Source organism: Entelurus aequoreus, linkage group LG03 (genome assembly GCF_033978785.1).
Source record: "Entelurus aequoreus isolate RoL-2023_Sb linkage group LG03, RoL_Eaeq_v1.1, whole genome shotgun sequence".
NCBI classification, from domain to species: Eukaryota; Metazoa; Chordata; class Actinopteri; order Syngnathiformes; family Syngnathidae; genus Entelurus; species Entelurus aequoreus.
The window spans coordinates 90,020,869-90,046,494 of NC_084733.1; the positions used below are offsets into that span (position 1 = coordinate 90,020,869).

A 25,626-nucleotide genomic window follows, 5' to 3' on the forward strand; every position below is an offset into this window, starting at 1 on the left:
TTCATACATACATACATATATATATATACATACATACACACACACATATATATACATACAGTACATACGTATATACATATATACATACATACATACATACATACATACATACATACATACATATATATATATACATATATACATACATACATACATACATACATACATACATACACATAAGCCGCTACTTTTTTCCTAGACTTTGAACCCTGCGGCTTATATGACGGCGGTGCTAATTTATGTGGTTTTTCCCCTAATGCCCATAATGTTATGTGTTCAATAGTTGGCATTAAACCCAAGCAGAGGACTGAAACGCTCTGGTATTAACTTCCTGTTTTGATGCCCTCAACCGGAAATAAGGCTTCACAGCGTTTTTTGCTGGAAAGGATTCTTCATGTATCACTCCAAGCAACGTCTAACAGTTTAACTTAAACAATTCTCAGTTATCCACCCGTCCCACGCGTGATGTCTGTAGGAGTGTTTTCATGCACATTTGTACGCGCTATCGTAATGTCATGATTATTATTATTATTATTATTATTTACAAGTGTCCGTATTATTAACTTACAATGACATTTTTCTATTGTTTCAGTTTCACAAATTACTCAGTAAATTCGCCAAAAACGTCACTTTGGACATGAAGATGACTTCTGTTTTGTTTGATCAGCCATTTTACTGCCGTGTTACATGCGACCTTTGGAGACAATGAAGGTATGTAGATAAACATTTACTAAATATTTCTGTGAAAATAACTCATTTCACAACGTATTTATCTGAGTGCGGCTACTATAAGGAAACATGTTTTTTTATTCTAAAATTAGTATAGTCTAGGAATGCCAGCAAAGAACGTCGTAGCAAACAGGAAGTGTGTTGTCTTGCTCACCTCAGTGACCTGGCTCTGCGTGGAGAAGAAGACCCGTGCAAAAGGATCAGAGAGTCCGGTGCTGTCGGCAGCGAAGAGGCTGCGAGCTTGGTACATGTGCACCCTCAGCTGGAAGATCTGCTTCACTGCCAACACACAAAAGGTGGACTTGGAGTCTGGCTGGCTTTTTAATGATCTTCTAGCAGTAATACATGTCACTAGAGTGTGTTTATAAGTAGCATATGTGATGGGGCTAATAAGAAAAAAAGAAATAAAATTAAGAAGGAAAAAAAATAAAATAAATAAAAATAAATAAATAAATAAAATTAGGCTTCGCTACACATCTTAAAGTGAGTTGCAGACGTGGGAGTTGTAGGTTTGATCATTTTGTTTTTTCTTAAGTGAATATGCTAACCTAGCATGATTTTCAAATGTAATGTTAGCATATCAGCTCACATAGATATGGCAGTGTTGCTAACCTAGCATGATGTTAAAATGTAATGTTCGCATGTAGCTCACGTAGCTATGCTAGTGTTGCTAACCAACAGTTATGGTAAAAAAGTCATGTTTACATGAGGCTCACAAAGCTATGCTAGTGTTGCTAACCTAGCATGTGGTTATATATATAATAAATACATAGAGCAATATTTCCCCCTTGTGGTTCTGTGCTGTCACAACTCCCTCCTCCAACCATAACAAGGCTCGCATAGCTATTGTCGTGTTGCTAACCTAGCATGTGGTTAAAATGTATATTAGCATGTGGCTCACACAGCTATGGTAGTGTTGCTAACCTAGAATTATGGTAAACTGTAATGTCAACATGTAGCTCACGTAGTTATGTTAGTGTTGTTAATCTAGAATTATGGTAAAATGCAAATGTTAGCATATAGCTCACATAGACATACTATTGTTGCAAACCTAGCATGTGGTTAAAATGTAATGTTAGCATGTCGCTCACGTAGCTATGTTTGTGTTGCTAACCTACAATTATGGTAAAATGCAATGTTAGCATATAGCTCACATAGATATGCTAGTGTTGCTAACCTAGCATGTGGTTAAAATGTATATTAGCATGTAGCTCACATAGCTATGCTACAGTTTCTAATGTAGCATGTGGTTAAAATGTAATGTTAGCATGTAGCTCACATAGATATGCTAGTGTTGCTAACCTAGCATGTGGTTAAAATGTATATTAGCATGTAGCTCACATAGCTATGCTAGAGTTTCTAACGTAGCATGTGGTTAAAATGTAATGTTAGCATGTAGCTCACATAGCTATGCTAGTGTTGCTAACCTAGCATGTGGTTATATATATAATAAATACATAGAGCAATATTGCCCCCTTGTGGTTCTGTGCTGTCACAACTCCCTCCTCCAACCATAACAAGGCTCACATAGCTATTGTAGTGTTGCTAACCTAGCATGTGGTTAAAATGTATATTAGCATGTGGCTCACACAGCTACGGTAGTGTTGCTAACCTAGAATTATGGTAAACTGTAATGTCAACATGTAGCTCACGTAGTTATGCTAGTGTTGTTAATCTAGAATTATGGTCAAATGCAATGTTAGCATATAGCTCACATAGACATACTATTGTTGCTAACCTAGCATGTGGTTAAAATGTAATGTTAGCATGTCGCTCACGTAGCTATGCTTGTGTTGCTAACCTACAATTATATAGCTCACATAGATATGCTAGTGTTGCTAACCTAGCATGTGGTTAAAATGTATATTAGCATGTAGCTCACATAGCTATGCTAGAGTTGCTAACGTAGCATGTGGTTAAAATGTAATGTTAGCATGTAGCTCACATAGCTATGCTAGTGTTGCTAACCTAGAATTATGGTAAAATGCAATGTTAGCATGAGGCTCACACAGCTATGCTAGTGTTGCTAACCTAGAATTATGGTAAAATGTAATGTTAGCATGAGGCTCACATAGCTATGCTATTGCTAATTTTTACTATGTCACTTCACATTTATGTTATGAGCCACAACTTCTATGCTAGAGGCTCCGCCTCCACCCACAGAGACAAAGCAATTGAATGACTGACAAAAGGGTTCCCTCTGCTTATTTAACTCCGCTAAGTCTATTTTTAAGCGATGATGAACAAAACAATTCAATAAATAAGCTACTCACTCATGTACGTGAGACTGATTGGCGGCGCGGACGCTAAGCCAGGACCTCTCGACAGTTTATTTTCCTCGAAGCCGTTGGGAAGTCCACACAGGAAGTCTTTGCGTTGGCGGGTGAGTCCCAACCACAGGTAAATCTCGATCTTGGACTGCACGGTCCAGCCTGCAGGCCCAAAACCTCTTTTACCTGGGATCTTGATGAAGAAAGGAAGAAGTCAGACATGTGGGGAAAAAACCAAGGAAGAAGATTTAGGTGTGGCGCACCCTGAGGAAGATGGTTTTCACTTTGCCGCAGTCCTTCCCTCGCTCCTCGTCCATGCCCGAGTACAAGATGTCTTTGGACGCCACTCGTGCGTACGCCATCCTCTTGCCGTTGCTGATCATCCATATGAAAACATCAGGAACACTGTGTTGAGGCTGAAAACAAAATGGTTTTGTTTGATGGATTTCTTCTTCATGGCACTTATTGAGGCCACAATAATGCATCATATTTTGAAATATATCAATCTAATTCAACTCAGTTGGTATGATTAGTTATCATTGTTGTTAAATGACATTATATCAACTTATTGTAACACTTGCCTAAAAGTTTATTGTTGGCAAATAAAAATAAAAATAAAAAATAAAATAAAAATTATAAAAATAAAATAAAATAAATAAATAAATAAATAAATAAAATAAAGAGTAACTTAACAGTTAAATGATTAAATTAAATTAAATTCAGTTGCCTAACAGTTTATTGTTGGCAAATAAAATGAAACAAACTAAACTAAACTATACTAAAATAAAATGAAAACAATTATAATAAAAAATAATAACAATAATAATAATAATAATAATAATAAATAAATAAAATAAAATAATATAAAATAACATAAAATAAAGAGTTCCTTTACAATTAAATGATAGCAAATTAAATTAAATGAAATTCACAGTTGTCTAACAGTTTATTGTTGGCAAATAAAATGAGATAAACTAAACTAAACTAAAATAAAATAAAATGAAAAAAATTATAATAAAAAATAAAATAAAATAAAATAATAATTATAATAATAATAATAAATAGATACAATAAAATAAAATAAAATAGAAATAAAATAGAAATAAAATAACATAAAATAACATAAAATAACATAAAATAAAGAGTTACTTAACAATTAAATGATAGAAAATTAAATCAAATTCCCAGTTGCCTAACAGTTTATTGTTGGCAAATAAAATGAAAGCAACTAAACTAATCTAAACTCAACTCAACTCAACTCAACTAAAATAAAATTAAATTAAATTAAATTAAATTAAATTAAAAAATATAAATAAAATACAATAAAAAATACAATAAAATAAAGAGTTACTTAACAGTTAAATGATAGCAAATTAAATTAAATTCACAGTTGCCTAACAGTTTATTGTTGGCAAATAAAATGAAAGAAAATAAACTAAACTAAGCTAAGCTAAAAAAAAATATAAAAAAAAAATAATAATAAAATAAAATAAAATAAAATAAAATAAAATAAAATAAAGAGTTAAAAATTAAATGATAGCTAATTTATTAAATTAAATTCACAGATGCCAAACAGTTTATTGTTGGCAAATAAAATGAAAGAAACTAAACCAATCTAAACTCAACTCAACTCAACTCAACTAAAATAAAATAAAATAAAATAAAAAATACAATAAAATAAAAAGTTATTTAACAGTTAAATGATAGCAAATTAAATTAAATTAAATTCACAGTTGCCTAACAGTTTATTGTTGGCAAACAAAATGAAAGAAAATAAACTAAACTAAACTAAGCTATAATAAAATAAAATAAAATAAAGAGTTACTTAATGGGTAAATGATAGCAAATTAAATTATAATAAATTCACAGTTGCCTAACAGTTTATTGTTGGCAAATAAAAAAATACAAAATTTTATTTTATTTTTATTTTTTATAAATATTAAATAGAAAGAAAAAAAAACAAAAAACTTAAAGAGTTACCTAACACTTAATTGTAATGTAATATGATTTACAGTTGCCAAATATGTAATTGTTGGCAAATAAAGTAAAATAAATTAAGAGTTTCCAAACACTTATTTCTTGGCAAACAAAATTAATAAAAATTTAGTTTTTTGGTGGTAAACTAAATTTAAATAAATCAAACATCAGCAGCTTATTATTGGCAATTAAATTAAGTACAATTCTGATCAAATATTTTTTTTAAGTCAAGAAGAACACTGTAAAAAAGAAGAATTTGCATAAAAAATATGTGATTTCATCTACTGTGCTAAATGATACTGTTTCTATTGTGTTTTAAGTGCACGTCTCACTTCGTCGGCCAGGAAGCGCAGCTTGTGTAGAAAGTTCTGTGCCAGTTTGACTTTCTCTCTCACTGTGCTCTTCTTCACCTGCGACCTCATGGCCTTGGCCTGCTGAGCCACGGCTTCCTGCGGCGGTACAAGTTCAGGACGTGGATCCACGGCGAGGCGTTGCCGTCGACACACTTACCATTTCACACATGCACAGCTTGAGTCGCTCCCTGTCCAGTTTGGTTTTACCTGACAAGTTCTGGTCCGTGTTTGCCAGCACAAGAAACTGACTGGACGGAGAAGACATGAATTCACAGATTTTAACTCTTTTTTTTTTTCTTCTTCTAGTTTTCTAGTTGATAAACGTGTAGTTGTAGACCTGCATCCGTGGCTGAGATCCTCCAAGACGCCCCGCAGCCGGCGCTCGGGGTACGCCTTTTCCGTCTTGATGATCTCGTGCACGTCGTTCAGACCTTCCTCCTGCGACCACAGAGCACCAGCGTGAAGATGAAGCTACAGGCGCTATCTCGCCGGAGGAGCCACTTGCCAGTTTGTCCGCAATGTTGTCGATGATGTTGGCGTTGTACAGCCTGCGCCTCTGGTCCTGCCACCAGCTCTTGATGTAAACGCACGGCTTGCGCTCAAAGTAGGGCAGGTGGAAGTAGTTTCTGCAAGCAGTCATCGCAAACATGTAACAATGTTAACCAGAATGTGCAATTTTGGGAGAAATTGCATGTGACGGCTGTATGTGTGCAATGCTAGGCTGACCATATTGTGAAATCCCAAAAAGAGGACACATATATGCGTGCCAAGGCCGGGACTAGGTGAACATTTGCCAATGATACTCGAACTTGCTTTATAAATAATATATTTATTTAAATAAAGCATTTTTTCTCCTCTGTTGACAGCACTGTTGGCGCTAGGAATTTTCAAAATCAAAATCAAGTCATAAAAATGGGGTCCCAAAGTAAATTTTTGGGGTCCCACTTTTTTGTAAGCGTTTTGAAAACAAATGATAAACGTATGCATTATCCTGTTGTATCTCACATTCTATATTGTGTTTCGAAAAAAGGTTGTCATAAATGTTAATTCATTAAAATAAATAATAAAAAAGAAAACAAATTTGTATGCATATGTAAATGTATTCAGTTATAAACATTCATTCACTTTCTTCTTTCCTTCATGGATCTAAACTTTACCGCTGCTGGTAGATTTTTCTATGTTTTTATTTAATAAGTTGTAAGGTGTATTTATTTCTACAGAGCCCCTAAAGCAGGGGTCACCAACCTTATTGAAACCAAGAGCCACTTCTTGGGTACTAATTAATGCGAAGGGCTACCAGTTTGATACACACTTAAATAAATTGCCAGAAATAGCCAATTTGCTCAATTTACCTTTAACTCTATGTTGTTATTTATAATTAATGATATTTACACTTAATTGAACGGTTTAAAAGAGGAGAAAACACGAAAAAAATGACAATTAAATTTTGAAACATAGTTTATCTTCAATTACGACTCTTTAAAATTCAAAATTCAACCGAAAAAAAGAAGAGAAAAACTAGCTAATTCGAATCTTTTTGAAAAAATTTAAAAAATAATTTATGGAACATCATTAGTAATTTTTCCTGATTAAGATTAATTTTAGAATTTGGATGACATGTTTTAAATAGGTTAAAATCCAATCTGCACTTTGTTAGAATATAGAACAAATTGGACCAAGGTATATTTCTAACAAAGACAAATCGTTATTTCTTCTAGATTTTCCAGAACAAAAATTTTCAAAGAAATTCAAAAGACTTTGAAATAAGATTTAAATTTGATTCTACAGATTTTCTAGATTTGCCAGAATAATTTTTTTGAATTTTAATCATGATAAGTTTGAAGAAATATTTCACAAATATTCTTCGTCGAAAAAACAGAAGCTAAAATGAAGAATTAAATTAAAATGTATTTATTATTCTTTACAATAAAAAAAATTAATTTACTTGAACATTGATTTAAATGGTCAGGAAATAAGAGGAAGGAATTTAAAAGGTAAAAAGGTATATGTGTTTAAAAATCCTAAAATCATTTTTAAGGTTGTATTTTTTCTCTAAAATTGTCTTTCTGAAAGTTATAAGAAGCAAAGTAAAAAAAATAATGAATTTATTTAAACAAGTGAAAACCAAGTCTTTAAAATATTTTCTTGGATTTTCAAATTCTATTTGAGTTTTGTCTCTCTTAGAATTAAAAATGTCAGGCAAAGCGAGACCAGCTTGCTAGTAAATAAATACAATTTAAAAAATAGATGCAGCTCACTGGTAAGTGCTGCTATTTGAGCTATTTTTAGAACAGGCCAGCGGGCTACTCATCTGGTCCTTACGGGCTACCTGGTGCCCGCGGGCACCGTGTTGGTGACCCCTGCCCTAAAGGGACATGGGGGAATTTTATTTTGTTATAAGTTTTGTAATTTAAAAAAAAAATTTTTTAGACATGTATCTCGTGCGCACGAGAAACTTTTTCGTGCTCACAAGATACATGTCTAAAAAATAAAAAAATAAAAATAAATTGTATTTTTATTTTTTTAAATTTTATTTATAACTTCATAAAAAGTTTCTCGTTGGCAAAAAAAAAAAAAAAAAAAAAAAAAAATTCTAAATTTTTTTTCCCCCCCATGTCCCTTTAGGGGCTCCGTATATTTCAGTATAAAAGTGTAAAAAGTGTTTTGCTTGGGTCATGAAATGATGATAATGCTGTGCCAGGGCATACATACATGCAAATAGTAAAAAAAAAAGCGGGGGGTGTATATTGTAGCGTCCCGGAAGAGTTAGTGCTGCAAGGGGTTATGGGTATTTGTTCTGTTGTGTTTATGTTATGTTACGGTGCGGATGTTCTCACGAAATGTGTTTGTCATTCTTGTTTGGTATGAGTTCACAGTGTGGCGCATATTTGTAACAGTGTTAAAGTTGTTTATACGGTCACCCTCAGTGTGACCTGTATGGCTGTTGACCAAGTAAATATCATGTGACCGAGCCGGCACGCAAAGCTACCCCTTAACCCCCACCTCATATATATACATATATATATATATATATATATATATATATATATATATATATATATATATATATACAATCAGGATCAGAATCAAAATCAGAAATACTTTATAAATCCCCGAGGGGAAATTAAAATTTAGAGGTCATTTTGAATATTTTGTTTTATGTTTTAAAGGCCCACGGCACATTCTAAAAATACTATTACAATTTAAAAAAAAACATAACAAAAGTGAAATAAAAAAGTCTAAAGGTGAAATGTAATTTAGAAAAAGTTGCAATGTTGACTAATAAAACAAAGCTGTTTTTTTTTCTTTCAAACTGTCATTGCTCAAAACATAATATTGAATCAAAATTAATGTTATTATGAATTATTGACCTATCCAAGGTTCCCATTACTTCACATCAAATATTCCACTAAGAAAAATATCTTTGGTGGAAGATTTTGCATATTTTGTGTGTTTGCCATGAAAAAACATAGTTTTGTTTGACAAAAAAGGGCGGAAAACAAACAAACCAAAAAACAACATAAAAAAAACTAAAACATTTTGAAATGAGGAATAGATGTGAAGTTGATGTAGACTCCAGAGATTTAAGCGTTAAATATAAAATGTATGTATGCCCTGGAACACCATTATCATCATTTCATGACCCAAGCAAAACACTTTTTACACTTTTATACTGAAATAAATACACCTACAATTTATTAAATAAAAACATAGAAAAAACTAGCAGCAGCGGTAAAGTTCAGATCCATGAAGGAAAGAAGAAAGTGAATGAATGTTTATAACTGAATACAAATTTGTCTTCTTTTTTTATTATTTCTTTTAATGAATTAAGTAACGTTCATGACAACCTTTTTCCAAAACACAATATAGAATGTGAGATATAACAGGATAATGCATACATTTATGTTTTTTTTTTCAAAACGCTTACAAAAAAGTGGGGCCCCAAAAATGTACGGTGGGACCCCATTTTTATGACTTGATGGGGTCCCTGGGACCCCATTTTGAAAATTCCTAGCGCCAACACTGCTGTCAACAGAGGAGAAAAAATGCTTCGTTTAAATAAATATATTATTTATAAAGCAAGTTCGAGTATCATTGGCAAATGTTCACCTAGTCCCGGCCTTGGCACGCATAAATGTGCAGTGTTTCCCATAAACTGCCAAGATACCTGTGGCGGTGGGGGCGTGGCTATGGGCGTGGTCACCATGACATCATTGAGTAATTTGCATGATTTACTACAATGATTTGATTTTCTCTAAAAAGGCTCAAAAAATGTATACTTACTAATTAATATTAACAGTTTTGTTTTAAACGTCCATCCATCCATTTTACAATATAATTACAACACTTTATGTACATATTTATATACAGATTTGAACAATAAGTTATTCACTGAAATATATTTATTAATTGTGGTTCTTACAAAAAATATATCTTATAAAATATAAAAGCTAAGATGTCTCAAAGCTCTGCCCCTTTAATTAGTGCATACTAAATAATTTAACTTTAGCCTACTACTACAACCATATTATTTACCAGCAACATAAAGTGAAACAGAGGCAGAGGTGTCCTGCCACAGTCAGTAACAAATTTAACAGAAAACAGTAGTGGTGGTAGATAGACACAGAGCTTCATCAAACATCTGATCCACTGAACAAAGAGCTCCAAAAATCTTGAACTTTAGACTGCCATCAGTTTTACTTCGTACACTTAACCATGTGTTTCCTACTGCCTGCAGACTTTGCACCCTTTGTTATATACACATGTTGTGTTTCTAATATAAATACATTTAATAAAGTCAAATACAAATAAGGCAACAAGAGAAGTATCTCTTTTGTAAAGTAAATCTGAACAGCCGTTATGGGCATCTACATCAACTATATCAGTGGTCCCCAACTACCGGGCCACGGCCCGGTACCGGTCCGCGGACCGATTGGTATCGGGCCGCGCAAGAAATTTAAAAAAATAAAAAAAATAAAAAAAAATAAAAAAATTAAAATTACATTTTATTTATTTTATTTTATTTTATTTTTTTAAATTAAATCAACATAAAAACACAATATATACATATTGTGTATGTGTATGTCAATATAGATCAATACAGTCTGCAGGTATACAGTCCGTAAGCACACATGATTGTATTTCTTTATGGAAAAAAAAAAAAAAAAAAAAAAAAAAACCCAACCCCCCCCCCGCACCCCCCCCTCCCCCGGTCCGTGGGAAAAATTTTCAAGCGTTGACCGGTCCCCAGCTACAAAAAGGTTGGGGACCACTGAACTATATGATTTGCCTGAGAAGCTGGAGAGGACAAAAAAAAAAAAAAAAAAAAATTTTTTTTTTTTTTTTAAATTTATTTGTGGCGGACGTAGTTCTTTCGTGGCAGGCCGCCACACATAAATGAATGTGTGGGAAACCCTGATGTGTCCTCTTTTTGGGATTTCACAATATGGTCAGCCTACGTAAATTAGCAAAAAAAAAAGTCAGTATGCTAATGTTAGCATGCTAGCAGTTGACTGAATTCAAGCGTCTGAATCAACAAAGTGGACAGAATTGAGGGTTCTGACCGGTCAGTGACGACGGGCTTCATGGGCGGCGTGGTCGCCACAGAGGTCAGGTCGCCATCGTCGTCCATCTCCTCGTCGCTGGAGTCGTGGATCAGTTCCGTTTCCTCTTCGCCGTCCGCCTTCTTCTTGCCTCCTGATTTGTGCTGGATGGGCCCGTCCAGCTCGTCGCCATAGTAACCTGCCCGACAAGACGTGGAGTGAAGAATAAATGTCATCAAGTTGGTTCGGCACGTGTCACAGACTAAAAAATTTTAACAATAATTTTTTAAATGAACTGAATCTAATGGACACACAACGTGTCTCATACCTATGGTGACTTCAAAGTTGATGGGCTTGTCTCCAATCTTCCTGTCAATCATGGTGGCCTCCAGGAAAGATCCAAAGAGGAAGAATTCCTCAATCTTCCCAGTTGCATTCTGGGAAATAGTGTCAGTGTAAGCGTCTCCTATTGCGGCCACGAAATCCCTCAGATTGTCGTGAAAGACGACAATGGCGCGAAAAAGGAGACGCCTCACCTCCGAGATGTTGGGTATGCCCTCCAGCTGCACCTCGGTGGAGCAGGAGGTGTCGGGCGACGACGGGTCCAGGATCTCCACGCCCAGGTTGATGAGCAGGCGGGCCCTGAAGGACACACCCTCGCCAAGGCCCTCGTTCAGCTCCTGGTATTCGTCCATGAGGGTGTAGGTGCGGGTGGAGCCGTACATGTTCACCCAGGCGGGACCGAGCGTGGGCAGGAAGCCTGGGAGATACAATGCTAATGTTAGCATGCTAATGTTAGCATGATGACATAGGAAAAGTTAGCGTATTTCTAAGATGGCGCCATGTATTAAAAGCCGCAATGTTTATGCTTAAATGAAGAACATTTGCTAAAATTGCTAGCATGAAATGTTAGCATGCTAATGTTAGCATGATGACATAGGAAAAGTTAGCGTATTTCTAAGATGGCGCCATGTATTAAAAGCCGCAATGTTTATGCTTAAATGAAGAAAATTTGCTAAAATTGCTAGCATGAAATGTTAGCATGCTAATGTTAGCATGATGACATAGGAAAAGTTAGCGTATTTCTAAGATGGCGCCATGTATTAAAAGCCGCAATGTTTATGCTTAAATGAAGAAAATGTGCTAAAATTGCTAGCATGAAATGCTAGCATGCTAATGTTAGCATGATGACATAGGAAAAGTTAGCGTATTTCTAAGATGGCGCCATGTATTAAAAGCCGCAATGTTTATGCTTAAATGAAGAAAATTTGCTAAAATTGCTAGCATGAAATGTTAGCATGCTAATGTTAGCATGATGACATAGGAAAAGTTAGCGTATTTCTAAGATGGCGCCATGTATTAAAAGCCGCAATGTTTATGCTTAAATGAAGAAAATTTGCAAAAATTGCTAGCATGAAATGTTAGCATGCTAATGTTAGCATGATGACATAGGAAAAGTTAGCGTATTTCTAAGATGGCGCCATGTATTAAAAGCCGCAATGTTTATGCTTAAATGAAGAACATTTGCTAAAATTGCTAGTATAAAACCTTAGCATGCTAATGTTAGCATGTTGACGTGATGAAAAGTTAGTGTACTTCTAACATGACGCCAAGTATCGAAAGCCATGATTTGTAGGTTTCTACGAATGAAATGAGCTAAAATGCTAGTAAAAAAACCATAGCATGGTAACATAAGAACATTTGCAGACTTCGAAGCTGGTGCCAAGTATAAAAAAACTACAATGTTTATGTTTAAATGAAGCAAATTAGCTAAAATGCTAGCATAAAGCTTTACCATGCTAATGTTAGCATGATGACATAGGAAAAGTTAGCGTATTTCTAAGATGGCGCCATGTATTAAAAGCCGCAATGTTTATGCTTAAATTAAGAAAATTTGCTAAAATTGCTAGTATAAAACCTTAGCATGCTAATGTTAGCATGATGACGTGATGAAAAGTTAGTGTACTTCTAACATGACGGCAAGTATCGAAAGCCATGATTTGTAGGTTTCTACGAATGAAATGAGCTAAAATGCTAGTAAAAAAAACATAGCATGGTAACATAAGAACATTTTGCAGACTTCGAAGCTGGTGCCAAGTATAAAAAAACTACAATGTTTATGTTTAAATGAAGCGAATTAGCTAAAATGCTAGCATAAAGCTTTACCATGCTAATGTTAGCATGATGACATAGGAAAAGTTAGCGTATTTCTAAGATGGCGCCATGTATTAAAAGCCGCAATGTTTATGCTTAAATAAAGAAAATTTGCTAAAATTGCTAGCATGAAATGTTAGCATGCTAATGTTAGCATGATGACATAGGAAAAGTTAGCGTATTTCTAAGATGGCGCCATGTATTAAAAGCCGCAATGTTTATGCTTAAATGAAGAACATTTTCTAAAATTGCTAGTATAAAACCTTAGCATGCTAATGTTAGCATGATGACGTGATGAAAAGTTAGTGTACTTCAAACATGACGCCAAATATCGAAAGCCATGATTTGTAGGTTTCTACGAATGAAATGAGCTAAAATGCTAGTAAAAAAACCATAGCATGGTAACATAAGAACATTTTGCAGACTTCGAAGCTGGTGCCAAGTATAAAAAAACTACTATGTTTAAATGAAGCAAATTAGCTAAAATGCTAGCATAAAGCTTTACCATGCTAATGTTAGCATGATGACATAGGAAAAGTTAGCGTATTTCTAAGATGGCGCCATGTATTAAAAGCCGCAATGTTTATGCTTAAATGAAGAAAATTTGCTAAAATTGCTAGTATAAAACCTTAGCATGCTAATGTTAGCATGATGACGTGATGAAAAGTTAGTGTACTTCTAACATGACGCCAAGTATCGAAAGCCATGATTTGTAGGTTTCTACGAATGAAATGAGCTAAAATGCTAGTAAAAAACCATAGCATGGTAACATAAGAACATTTTGAAGACTTCGAAGCTGGTGCCAAGTATAAAAAAAACTACAATGTTTATGTTTAAATGAAGCAAATTAGCTAAAATGCTAGCATAAAGCTTTACCATGCTAATGTTAGCATGATGACATAGGAAAAGTTAGCGTATTTCTAAGATGGCGCCATGTATTAAAAGCCGCAATGTTTATGCTTAAATGAAGAACATTTGCTAATATTGCTAGTACAAAACCTTAGCATGCTAATGTTAGCATGATGACGTGCTGAAAAGTTAGTGTACTTCTAAGATGACGCCAAGTATCGAAAGCCATGATTTGTAGGTTTCTACGAATGAAATGAGCTAAAATGCTAGTAAAAAAACGATAGCATGGTAACATAAGAAAATGTAGCAGACTTCGAAGATGGTGCCAAGTATAGAAAACTACAATGTTTATGTTTAAATAAAGCAAATTAGCTGAAAATGCTAGCATAAAACTTTACCATGCTAATACTATTATCATGCTAATTTTAACATTATGACTTAGGAAAAGTTAGCATACTTCTAAGATGGCGCCAAGTATTAAAGGCCACAATGTTTATGCTTAAATGAAGCAAATTAGCTGAAAATGCTACTATAAAATGTTAGCATGCTAATGTTAGCATGATGTCATAGGAAAAGTTAGCGTACTTCTAAGCTGACGTCAAGTATCGAAAGCCATGATTTGTAGGTTTACACGAACGAAATGAGCTAAAATGTTCTTAAAAAAACGGTAGCATGTTAACAAAGGAAAATTTAGCAGACTTCTAAGATGGTGCCAAGTATTAAAAGCCACAATGTTTATGTTTAAATGCAGCAAATTAGCTAAAAATGCTGGCATAAAACGTCACCATGCTAACGTTAGCATGCTAATGTTAGCATGATGACATGCGAAAAGTTAGCAGACTTCTAAGATGGTGCCAAGTATTAAAAGCCACAACGTTTATGTTTAAACGAAGCAAATTAGCTAAAAAAAAAAGCTAGTATAAAACGTTAGCATGATGACAAGGGAAAAGTTAGTGTACTTCTAAGATGGCGCCAAGTATCAAAATCCATGATTTTTAAGTTTAAACGCACAACATTAGTTAAAAGGCTAGTATAAAGCGCTAGTTAACGTTAGCATGTTAGCACATGACCAGATCTTCTTATTTTGTCCTGAAGTCAATTGTTATTATTCTTTACGAAATGACTTGATAATACTTTTATATAGTTTATACAAGGTGCAAAAACATACATAGTGACTGCAATGCTATCATTTGGAGATATTATTATTTCTCTTACGCTATAATCGGTAAACAGTCGGATGATGTCACTTCCGCTAAGTGACTTCCTGTTTGGTTGACTTCCGGTATTCGTCTGAACACAAGTAGCCCATGTTGCTGTCCTCTGTAATAATCTCTGTTGCCATTCTACACAAAGCAGCTAGAAGCAATGCCGTAAGTTGTCTTTAACAAGTTAAGAACATGTCAGACATTTGAATAATAGTGACGATATGTTGAGTAGAATTGTCGAATTAGATACAACGTGTTCAAGTCATTCAGGCAGACGGATGTCTCCCTCTGCTGGACATTTTGGGACATTACAGTTAAATGTTGTATGTCATAGATAGATAGTACTTTATTGATTCCTTCAGGAGAGTTCCCTCAGGAAAATTTAAATTCCAGCAGCAGTGTACAAAATTGAGATCGAATTTAAAAAGTAAATAATAGGTGTATAAATGGAAACAAAATAGAAAAATATTACAAAAATAATAAAAATAAAAAGCAACAATGAGAATAAAAATACAACAGTAAAATAAGAATATAACAAGAGAAACTATGCAGTAGTGACCATGTTATGAAAAAGTATTGCACTGTTATTGTTTTGGATCCCCTGTCATCATAGTACCCCCCTCCCCCCAGAGAGGAGTTGTACAGTCTAATGGCGTGTGGGACAAAGAAGTTTTTGAGTCTATTAGTCCTGCACTTGGGATGAAGCAGTCTAGCAACAATAGTTGTTTTTCAACCACTGTGCCGCGGCACACTAGTGTACCGCGAGATTCAAGCGGGCCCTGAACGTGTGCCGTGGGAGATTATGTAATTTCATCTAATTGGGTTAAAAATATTTTTTGCAAACCAGTAATTATAGTCCATAAATGTGCCGTTGTTGAGTGTCTGTACTGTCTAGAGCAGTGTTTTTCAACCACTGTTGATATTGTCTGGTGAGCCGTGGCAAATTATGCAACTTCTCCTAATTGGTCCAAAAAATATTTTTTGCAAATCAATAATTATGATCTGCGAACAATTTCCCGTTGCGTAGTGTCTGTGCTGTGTAGAACTCGGCAGGGTAACCACGTAATACTCCATGTCAGCAGGTGGCACTAGGTAGTTAATTGCTTTGTAAACGTCGGAATGTGTTGGGTGAGACATGGACTGTTTAGTTGTGATCACAATATGCAGACCACAGCGGGAGGCAGTGTGCAGGTAAAAAAGGTATGTAATGCTTAAACCAAAGATGAACGAAAGGGAACGAAAAAGGCAATGGCTATGCAAAACGAAAGTAAAACTGAACTGGCCACAAAGTAAACAGAAACAAAATGCTGGACGACAGCAAAAACTTACGGCGTCCACAAAGTACATCCGAACATGACATGACAGTCAACAATGTCCACACAAAGAAGGATAGCAACAACTTAAATAGTTTTGCTTGCTAAAACTAAGCAGGTGCGGGCAATAGCGCTCAAAGGAAGACAGGAAAACACCAACAAAACAGGAAGGACCACCAAAATAACAGCGCAGGACAAGAACTGAAGCACTACACACAGGAAAACACCAACAAACTCAGAATAAGGCACGACGACCTGGTGGAGTTTCATTTTTTAACGTTTTCTGCTGGTGGTGTGCCTCCGTATTTTTAAATGAAAAAAAAGTGCTTTGCCTCAAAAAAAAAAGTTGAAAAACACTGGCTCAGCAGAGTAACCGTGTAATACTCTTCCATACTAGTAGGTGGCAGCAGGTAGCTAATTGCTTTGTAGATGTCGGGAACGACGACAATGGTTTGCAGGTAAAAAAAAGGTGTCTGATGCTTAAACCAAAAATAAACAAAAGGCGAGTGCCGCTACGAAAAGGCATTGAAGCTTAGGGACGGATTTGCAAAACTAAAACTGAACTGGCTGCAAAGTAAACAAAAACAGAATGCTGGACGACAGCAAAGACTTACAGCGTGTGGAGCAGACGGCGTCCACAAAGTACAACAAAATAGGAGCGCAAGACAAGAACTCACACACTACACACAGGAAAACACCAAAAAAGTCCAAATAAGTCAGGGCGTGATGTGACAGGTGGTGACAGTACACCTACTTTGAGACAAGAGCTATAGTGATGCATGCTTGGTTATGGTTTGAATTCATATCAAAACAATTGCGAGAACGACTTTTTATTGTCAATGTCGGCTGCTGAGTTTCATTTTTTAAAATGTTTTCTGCTGGTGCCTCAGAATTTTTTCAATGCAAAAAATTTGCCTCGGCTCAGAAAAGGTTGAAAAACACTGTAGTAGACAAACATGTCTTTATTTTGTATTTTTTCCGACGAGAACACCAAACTTCTCATGTCTTGTCGTACTGTTGTTTATAGGGATGATACTCGAAACCGGTTTTCCCGGTTGTTTGATAAGAAAAGAACCGAGTCCTCGGACTCAAATCCCTTTTTGAGAACCGGTACCCGTTTATCGAGACCACTATAGTAAAGGAAAATAGTTGATTCTTTATTCGAATCCCGTCCCGACCAGAAATGCTCCGTGGGACATCACAATAAATGACGTCATGTAGCTCAGTCATTAGGCGCAGATAGCGAAAGCAGGAAAACAATGGACGGGAAAAAGCGCTCCAAGGTGTAATAAAGTTCAAAACAAAAGCTATCATCCATCGAATAACTTTACTGAGAGATTTGAGCAGGGTACAAACACTTTTACGACCAACCGGAAACATAGCAACCAGGCTAGCAACGCACCTCCTTTACGGCAGCTGTCGCAACGTTCTTAAAACAACCGCAGCACATACATATATATACAACATATCTCCCTTTTTTAACTTTTGTTTTTCTTTCCTTGTAAACAAAACAAAATCACACTGCATATGTGTTGTCTGTCTAATTATAAATAATGCAGACCAGGCGTGTTGGCTGAGTTCTTGACGTTTACTTTCACAGCGTGGCAACATGCAACACTTTTCGGGGCTACCGCGCATGCTCGTAACTCCCGTTGCATGCTGGGTAGTGTAGTTGTTATATTCTCTAGCTCAGGGGTCACCAACCTTTTTGGAAGCAAGAGCTACTTCTTGGGTAGTGATTAATGCGAAGGGCTACCAGTTTGATACACACTTAAATAAATTGCCAGAAATAGCCAATTTGCTCAATTTACCTTTAACTCTATGTTATTATTAATAATTAATGATATTTACACTTAATTGAACGGTTTAAAAGAGGAGAAAACACGAAAAAAATTACAATTAAATTTTGAAACAGTTTATCTTCAATTTCGACTCTTTAAAATTCAAAATTCAACCGAAAAAAAAGAAGAGAAAAACTTTAAAAAAGAATTTATGGAAGATCATTAGTAATTTTTCCTGATTAAGATTAATTTTAGAATTTTGATGACATGTTTTAAATAGGTTAAAATCCAATTTACATTTTGTTAGAATATATAAAAAATTGGACCAAGCTATATTTCTAACAAAGACAAATCATTATTTCTTCTAGATTTTCCAGAACAAAAATTTTAAAAGAAATTCAAAAGACTTTGAAATAAGATTTAAATTTGATTCTACAGATTTTCTAGATTTGCCAGAATAATTTTTTTGAATTTTAATCATAATAAGTTTGAAGAAATATTTCACAAATATTCTTCGTTGAAAAAACAGAAGCTAAAATGAAGAATTAAATTAAAATTTATTTATTATTCTTTACAATAAAAAAAATAAATTTACTTGAACATTGATTTAAATTGTCAGGAAAGAAGAGGAAGGAATTTAAAAGGTAAAAAGGTATATGTGTTTAAAAATCCTAAAATCATTTTTAAGGTTGTATTTTTTCTCTAAAATTGTCTTTCTGAAAGTTATAAGAAGCAAAGTAAAAAAAATAATGAATTTATTTAAACAAGTGAAGACCAAGTCTTTAAAATATTTTCTTGGATTTTCAAATTCTATTTGAGTTTTGTCTCTCTTAGAATTAAAAATGTCGGGCAAAGCGAGACCAGCTTGCTAGTAAATAAATAAAATTTAAAAAATAGAGGCAGCTCACTGGTAAGTGCTGCTATTTGAGCTATTTTTAGAACAGGCCGGCGGGCTACTCATCTGGTCCTTACGGGCTACCTGGTGCCCGCGGGCACCGCGTTGGTGACCCCTGCTCTAGCTCATAACATTTTCCCCCCTATAAAGAAATAATGTTAACTCAATAAAGTGTATTTCTTTTTTTAGCTTTAACTTTTCATTTTTTTAGCATTGTAGCCACATTTGCAAACAACTTTTCTCTTCATAGAATTTTCTTTCAATAAAGAAATAAAGTGCAAACATGTCAAAGCATCATAACAAACAGTTATGTTCCAATAGCAGCAGAAGTGCACTTTTTGGAGAGCTGTATTATTTTCAGTTTTGTGCCCAAGGTACTGATTTTATTTAACACTATATTATTATTTATACACCTATAGTGATCACAGAGACAGGTTGTTTTTGTGTTACTGTATATATTTGTTTCTCTGAAAAATCCCACTTAATATACTTTGGGTAACAACAGTCAATATTTATTTATTTTATTTTATTTTTTTAGGTGGGTAACAGTCAATATTTACTTATTTATTAGATTTTATTTTTTTATTATAATAAAATAAAATGTGAGCTTTTGTTAAACCAAATATTGTGTGTTTTTTTCCATATACAACAACCTATCTGGACTCGATAAGAGAATCGATAAGGGATCGGTTCGATAAGAGGATTCGATAATAGGCTCGAACTCGATAATTCCTTATCAAACATCATCCCTAGTTGTTTACGATCATCTCATCAGCGCTATGAATCCAGACTCAGCGGTTTAGCGCTATAACTAATAATAGAATTGTTTTATAGCAGGTTTTTGAGGCCTCACCTTTGTCTCCGTCATTGGAAATCTTCTTCAAATCCAGGAAGTGCGTTCCTATTGCAACGTCGTTGACTTTGTCCGAGTCTCGGATTTGAATCTTCATGCGTTTGCAGAGCGGCGGGAACATCTCGGTGAAGACGATCTGTTCGTTCCAGATGGGCTCGTAGCAACTCTTTTGAACCGACGTCTTTCCCTGTCGGCACACATGGCATCCTGCTATTAATGGAACTATTTGTTTATGACAATGTTTCCTCTAAAATACCGCATGTGTATATGTAACTCGTGTCAAGGTCCAAATAATACAAGTTTCTGGGTGTTGTTGATAAATGTCTTTCGCTTTGCATAGTAGAGTTTTAACTTGCACTTACAGATGTAGCGACCAACTGTAGTTACTGACAGTGGTTTACTGAAGTGTTCCTGAGCCCATGTGGTGAAAACCGATACAATATATGCTAATTCTACATAATTTCCCCCCAAATGAAGCATTTTCAAGCATAAAAAATGGCTACATTAATTAAAAATACCAATACTAAAGTAGTATTGGCCACAATACCAGACCAAAATATTCAGACTGTGCTGTTCAGTATCGTGGCCACTGATTGGCTCAGGCTCAGACAATATTACTAACATTAGCATGCTAACCATAACTATAAACATTTTGCAGCCAAACACCTCAAAGTCATATACCTTGGTACTTGATACATGCTAACTGTTAGCATGCTAACGTTAGCATTCTGGCATGCTGACCTTTTTACAGCCGAACACTCTAGAGTCCTATAACCTGGTACCTGACACATGCTAACTATTAGCATAATAACATTAGCATTGTAGGACACTAACATAGCATAGTCACTTTTTTAGGCTATCTTACAGCCCAACACCTCAGAGTCACACAACTTGGTACCTGACACATGCTAACTATTAGCATAATAACATTAGCATTGTAGCATACTAACATAGCATAGTAACATTTTTAAGCAATTTCACAGCCAAACACCTCAGAGTCACATAACTTGGTACTTGATACATGCTAACTGTTAGCATGCTAACGTTAACATTCTAGCACGCTAACTTTTTAGGCCAATTTGACAGCCGAACACCTTAGAGTCCTATAACTTGGGACCTGACACATGCTAACTATTAGCATAATAACATTAGCATTGTAGCATACCAACATAGCATAGGAACTTATTTAGGCTATCTTACAGCCCAACACCTCAGAGTCATACAAATTGGTAATTGATACATGCTAACTGTTAGCATTCTGGCATGCTAACCTTTTTACAGCCGAACACATTAGAGTCCCATAACTTGGTACCTGACACATGCTAACTATTAGCATAATAACATTAGCATTATAGGACACTAACATAGCATAGTCACTTTTTCAGGCTATCTTACAGCCCAACACCTCAGAGTCACACAACTTGGTACCTGACACATGCTAACTATTAGCATAATAACATTAGCATTGTAGCATACTAACATAGCATAGTAACATTTTTAGGCAATTTCACAGCCAAACACCTCAGAGTCATACAAATTGGTAATTGATACATGCTAACTGTTAGCATTCTGGCATGCTAACCTTTTTACAGCCGAACACCTTAGAGTCCTATAACTTGGTACCCGACACATGCTAACTATTAGCATGATAACATTAGCATTGTAGCATACTAACATAACAAGGATTTGCAAATCATTGTATTCTGTTTTTATTTACCATTTACACAACGTGGTAACTTCACTGGTTTAGGGTTTGGTACAAAATGGATCAAAGGTATGTGACTTTTGTCCGTGTGTGTTCATTTTCTAGTGTCACTCGCCTTCTGCCCAGCAAACTGCACTTGGACATAAGGGTCCACCAGGTCTTTGTTCTCGCCTATGAAGGCCTTCTTGACGTTGGCCATGATGCTGGTGTTCATCCTGGGCAGACCCTCGGCCCTGTAGACCTTCAGGTAGTAGCGGGCCCACTGGCGCTCGGCCGGGACCCCCTCCGGGATCAAGAGGTTGCTGGAGGACAACAACATCAGTCGGGACTCCACAAGTCCTACGAATGGAGTGACGGTAGGTTACCCTTCCACGTCGTCTTCGTCCGACTCGTTCGCCTTGTGCGGCGTCTTGACGGCGTCTCCCTTGGCGACCACGGCGACGTCGCACTTGACGTAGCCTTTGCACCCGGCCGTGATGTCGTCAGGGTCGGACAGCAGAGCCCATTTGTGGTTGAACTGATGTTCTAAAGACAGGAACGAACAGTTGGGGTGAGGACTACGGTGGTTTACCTCTGCTTGAAGGCCTCACCTGGCTGGGAGTAGATGGTGCCCACGTCCATTTTGAAAGTCCCCACCAGTGTCCCGCTTCGCAGGAGGTTTTTGGAGTGGATCACCTACAAAGGTGGCACAGTTGATATAAGTCAGTGCTCATAGTTAATATTGTCAAGGAGCGATGTTCATATGTTGTTAATATTCAGTGTTTTATCGTTCATAGTTAATATTGTAAATCCCACGTAAAAGAGGAGCGATGTTCATATGTTGTTAATATTCAGTGTTTTATCGTTCATAGTTAATATTGTAAATCCCACGTAAAAGAGGAACGATGTTCATATGTTGTTAATATTCAGTGTTTTATCGTTCATAGTTAATATTGTAAATCCCACGTAAAAGAGGAACGATGTTCATATGTTGTTAATATTCAGTGTTTTATCGTTCATAGTTAATATTGTAAATCCCACGTAAAAGATGAGCGATGTTCATATGTTGTTAATATTCAGTGTTTTATCGTTCATAGTTAATATTGTAAATCCCACGTAAAAGATGAGCGATGTTCATATGTTGTTAATATTCAGTGTTTTATCGTTCATAGTTAATATTGTCAAGGAGTGATGTTCATATGTTGTTAATATTCAGTGTTTTATCGTTCATAGTTAATATTGTAAATCCCGCGTAAAAGAAGACTGATCTTCATATGTTGTTAATATTCAGTGTTTTATTGTTCATAGTTAATATTGTAAATCCCACATTCTTTATTTTCATGTACATTCTGGGTGTCTCATTCAGTAATAGAATGTAAAATTCTACTGAATATTTAGCATTCAATCAGAAATTATTGTGAGGTTTTGTATTAGTGTTTATAAAAATAGATATACCGGCCCCCAGACAACTTTTTTCTCTAAATTTGGCCCCTGAGTCAAAATAATTGCCCAGGCCTGGTTTAGCAAAAAAAGAATTTAAAAAAAAATGTTTTAATAATCTAAACAAAAAGAAATGTTTTTTGTTTTTCCAATAAATTTTTTTAAATTCATTTTTAGGTCATATCAATGCATTCAGAAAGAGCGTTTTGAAAAAGTAGAATTTAGTTGACCATACCAAATAATACATTGTGAGGATCGTGTGGAATCGACAATTGATTCTGATGCCCAAATATTAAAACCCCTAATAAATAATATAATTTGTCTATACAATTACCTCTGCGTAACATTGTATCCCTAATTACATTACAGAAAACAAAACAAAAAATAAATATGGATCAACTTACAACAAATAATAACTTTATTTGCATTGTCTTGTAGTTTGTGAAAAAAAGATTTAAAGTGCATCAATTTGCCTAACATTTTAAATAAATAAATACATTATTATTTGAACTATAAACATTTTTTGACCAACTTGAACCATTTGATACTGAAAATTAAAATTAAATAAAGTCATATATATATATATATATATATATATATATATATATATATATATATATATATATATATATATATATATATATATATATATTACATATAATATCAGCAACAATAAGCACAATAAATAAAACACTTTTAACTTACAGACAACTTGAGGATTTTGTCAAACATGACATCTGGAGGGACGTGGAAGTCGAAGACAAAATACTGGAAAAGAAAAGGATCACGTGTTAGAATAGCGAAAGGTAAAAAAAAAATCTTTAGTATTTTTAGTTTTTATTTGCTATTTTTCTGTAATGTATTGCATAACATATTTTATTAATTAAAAACTTTTTTTTTTCATTTTCTTTTGTTAAGGTATAAACAAATCAATTTAAAAAATAGGGAATGAAAACATGTTATATATATATATATATATATATATATATATATATATATATATATATATATATATATATATATATATATATATATATATATATATATATATATATATATATATACTACCGTTCAAAAGTTTGGGGTCACATTGAAATGTCCTTATTTTTGAAGGAAAAGCACTGTACTTTTCAATGAAGATAACTTTAAACTAGTCTTAACTTTAAAGAAATACACTCTATACATTGCTAATGTGGTAAATGACTATTCTAGCTGCAAATGTCTGGTTTTTGGTGCAATATCTACATAGGTGTATAGAGGCCCATTTTCAGCAACTATCACTCCAGTGTTCTAATGGTACAATGTGTTTGCTCATTGGCTCAGAAGGCTAATTGATGATTAGAAAACCCTTGTGCAATCATGTTCACACATCTGAAAACAGTTTAGCTCGTTACAGAAGCTACAAAACTGATCTTCCTTTGGGCAGATTGAGTTTCTGGAGCATCACATTTGTGGGGTCAATCAAAATGGCCAGAAAAAGAGAACTTTCCTCTGAAACTCGACAGTCTATTCTTGTTCTTAGAAATGAAGGCTATTCCACAAAATTTTTTGGGTGACCCCAAACTTTTGAACGGTAGTGTGTGTGTGTGTGTATATATATATATATATATATATATATATATATATATATATATATATATATATATATATATATATATATATTTTCCTTTGTATGTACTATATATATATATATATATTCCTTTGTATGTACAGTATAATAGAATATAGTATATACACTGTGTTTGTACCGTACTTCTAATTTTTTTTGACCGATTTAAACAACTCCAACACCAACCAACTCAGCTCATTCAGGACATTCATGCTATTCATTTTCCCCCAAAAATCTTGCTTTTCCCAAAATTTCCAAATTTCCAGGAAGTTCCCATTGCAATGAATTGGACATTTTTCCAGGTTGCACAATTCCCACATTTTTCAACCTATTCAAACTAGAGATGTCCGATAATATCGGTCTGCCGATATTATCGGCCGACAAATGCGTTAAAATGTAATATCGGAAATTATCTGTATCGGTTTTTTTATTATCAGTATCGTTTTTTGTTTTTTTTTGTTTTTGTTTTTTTTTAAATTAAATCCACATAAAAAACACAAGATACACTTACAATTAGTGCACCAACCCAAAAAACCTCCCTCCCCCATTCACACTCATTCACACAAAAGGGTTGTTTCTTTCTGTTATTAATATTCTGCTTCCTACATTATATATCAATATATATCAATACAGTCTGCAAGGGATACAGTCCGTAAGCACACATGATTGTGCGTGCTGCTGCTCCACTAATAGTACTAACCTTTAACAGTTAATTTTACTCATTTTCATTCATTACTAGTTTCTATGTAACTGTTTTTATATTGTTTTACTTTCTTTTTTATTCAAGAAAATGTTTTTAATTTATATATCTTATTTTATTTGATTCATTTTTTTTAAAAAGTACCTTATCTTCACCATACCTGGTTGTCCAAATTAGGCATAATAATGTGTTAATTCCACGACTGTATATATCGGTTGATATCGGTAATTAAAGAGTTGGACAATATCAGCACATATCGGATATCGGCAAA

General features: G+C 34.5%; 2 protein-coding genes across 6 annotated transcripts in view; one reads left to right on the forward strand and one right to left on the reverse strand.

The window, feature by feature from the left end:
• LOC133647080 (otoferlin-like) overlaps nucleotides 1-25,626 on the reverse strand; it is an 85,309-nt gene that overhangs the window by 49,970 nt on the left and 9,713 nt on the right. Inside the window, exons 5-19 of one of the 3 annotated variants that reach the window (XM_062043161.1) lie at nucleotides 23,752-23,814; nucleotides 22,218-22,302; nucleotides 21,993-22,152; nucleotides 21,743-21,929; nucleotides 19,923-20,109; nucleotides 11,409-11,632; nucleotides 11,201-11,309; nucleotides 10,894-11,071; nucleotides 5,835-5,955; nucleotides 5,667-5,767; nucleotides 5,487-5,577; nucleotides 5,309-5,425; nucleotides 3,263-3,415; nucleotides 3,003-3,192; nucleotides 884-1,008 (exon numbers count right to left, since the gene is read on the reverse strand). In XM_062043161.1, coding sequence (XP_061899145.1) covers nucleotides 884-1,008; nucleotides 3,003-3,192; nucleotides 3,263-3,415; nucleotides 5,309-5,425; nucleotides 5,487-5,577; nucleotides 5,667-5,767; nucleotides 5,835-5,955; nucleotides 10,894-11,071; nucleotides 11,201-11,309; nucleotides 11,409-11,632; nucleotides 19,923-20,109; nucleotides 21,743-21,929; nucleotides 21,993-22,152; nucleotides 22,218-22,302; nucleotides 23,752-23,814 — 2,091 coding nt within the window. Of the gene's footprint in view, nucleotides 1-883; nucleotides 1,009-3,002; nucleotides 3,193-3,262; nucleotides 3,416-5,308; nucleotides 5,426-5,486; nucleotides 5,578-5,666; nucleotides 5,768-5,834; nucleotides 5,956-10,893; nucleotides 11,072-11,200; nucleotides 11,310-11,408; nucleotides 11,633-15,090; nucleotides 15,150-19,922; nucleotides 20,110-21,742; nucleotides 21,930-21,992; nucleotides 22,153-22,217; nucleotides 22,303-23,751; nucleotides 23,815-25,626 lie in introns of those variants that run through there. The other 2 variants (XM_062043159.1, XM_062043160.1) reach the window with 2 other exon arrangements.
• Nucleotides 15,136-25,626, forward strand: part of LOC133647081 (MAP7 domain-containing protein 2-like) — a 62,729-nt gene continuing 52,238 nt past the window's right edge. For all 3 annotated transcript variants that reach the window (XM_062043162.1, XM_062043164.1, XM_062043163.1), the window contains exons 1-2: nucleotides 15,136-15,245; nucleotides 21,733-21,983. The gene's annotated coding sequence lies outside the window, so the exon portion shown is untranslated. The remainder of the gene's footprint in view (nucleotides 15,246-21,732; nucleotides 21,984-25,626) is intronic.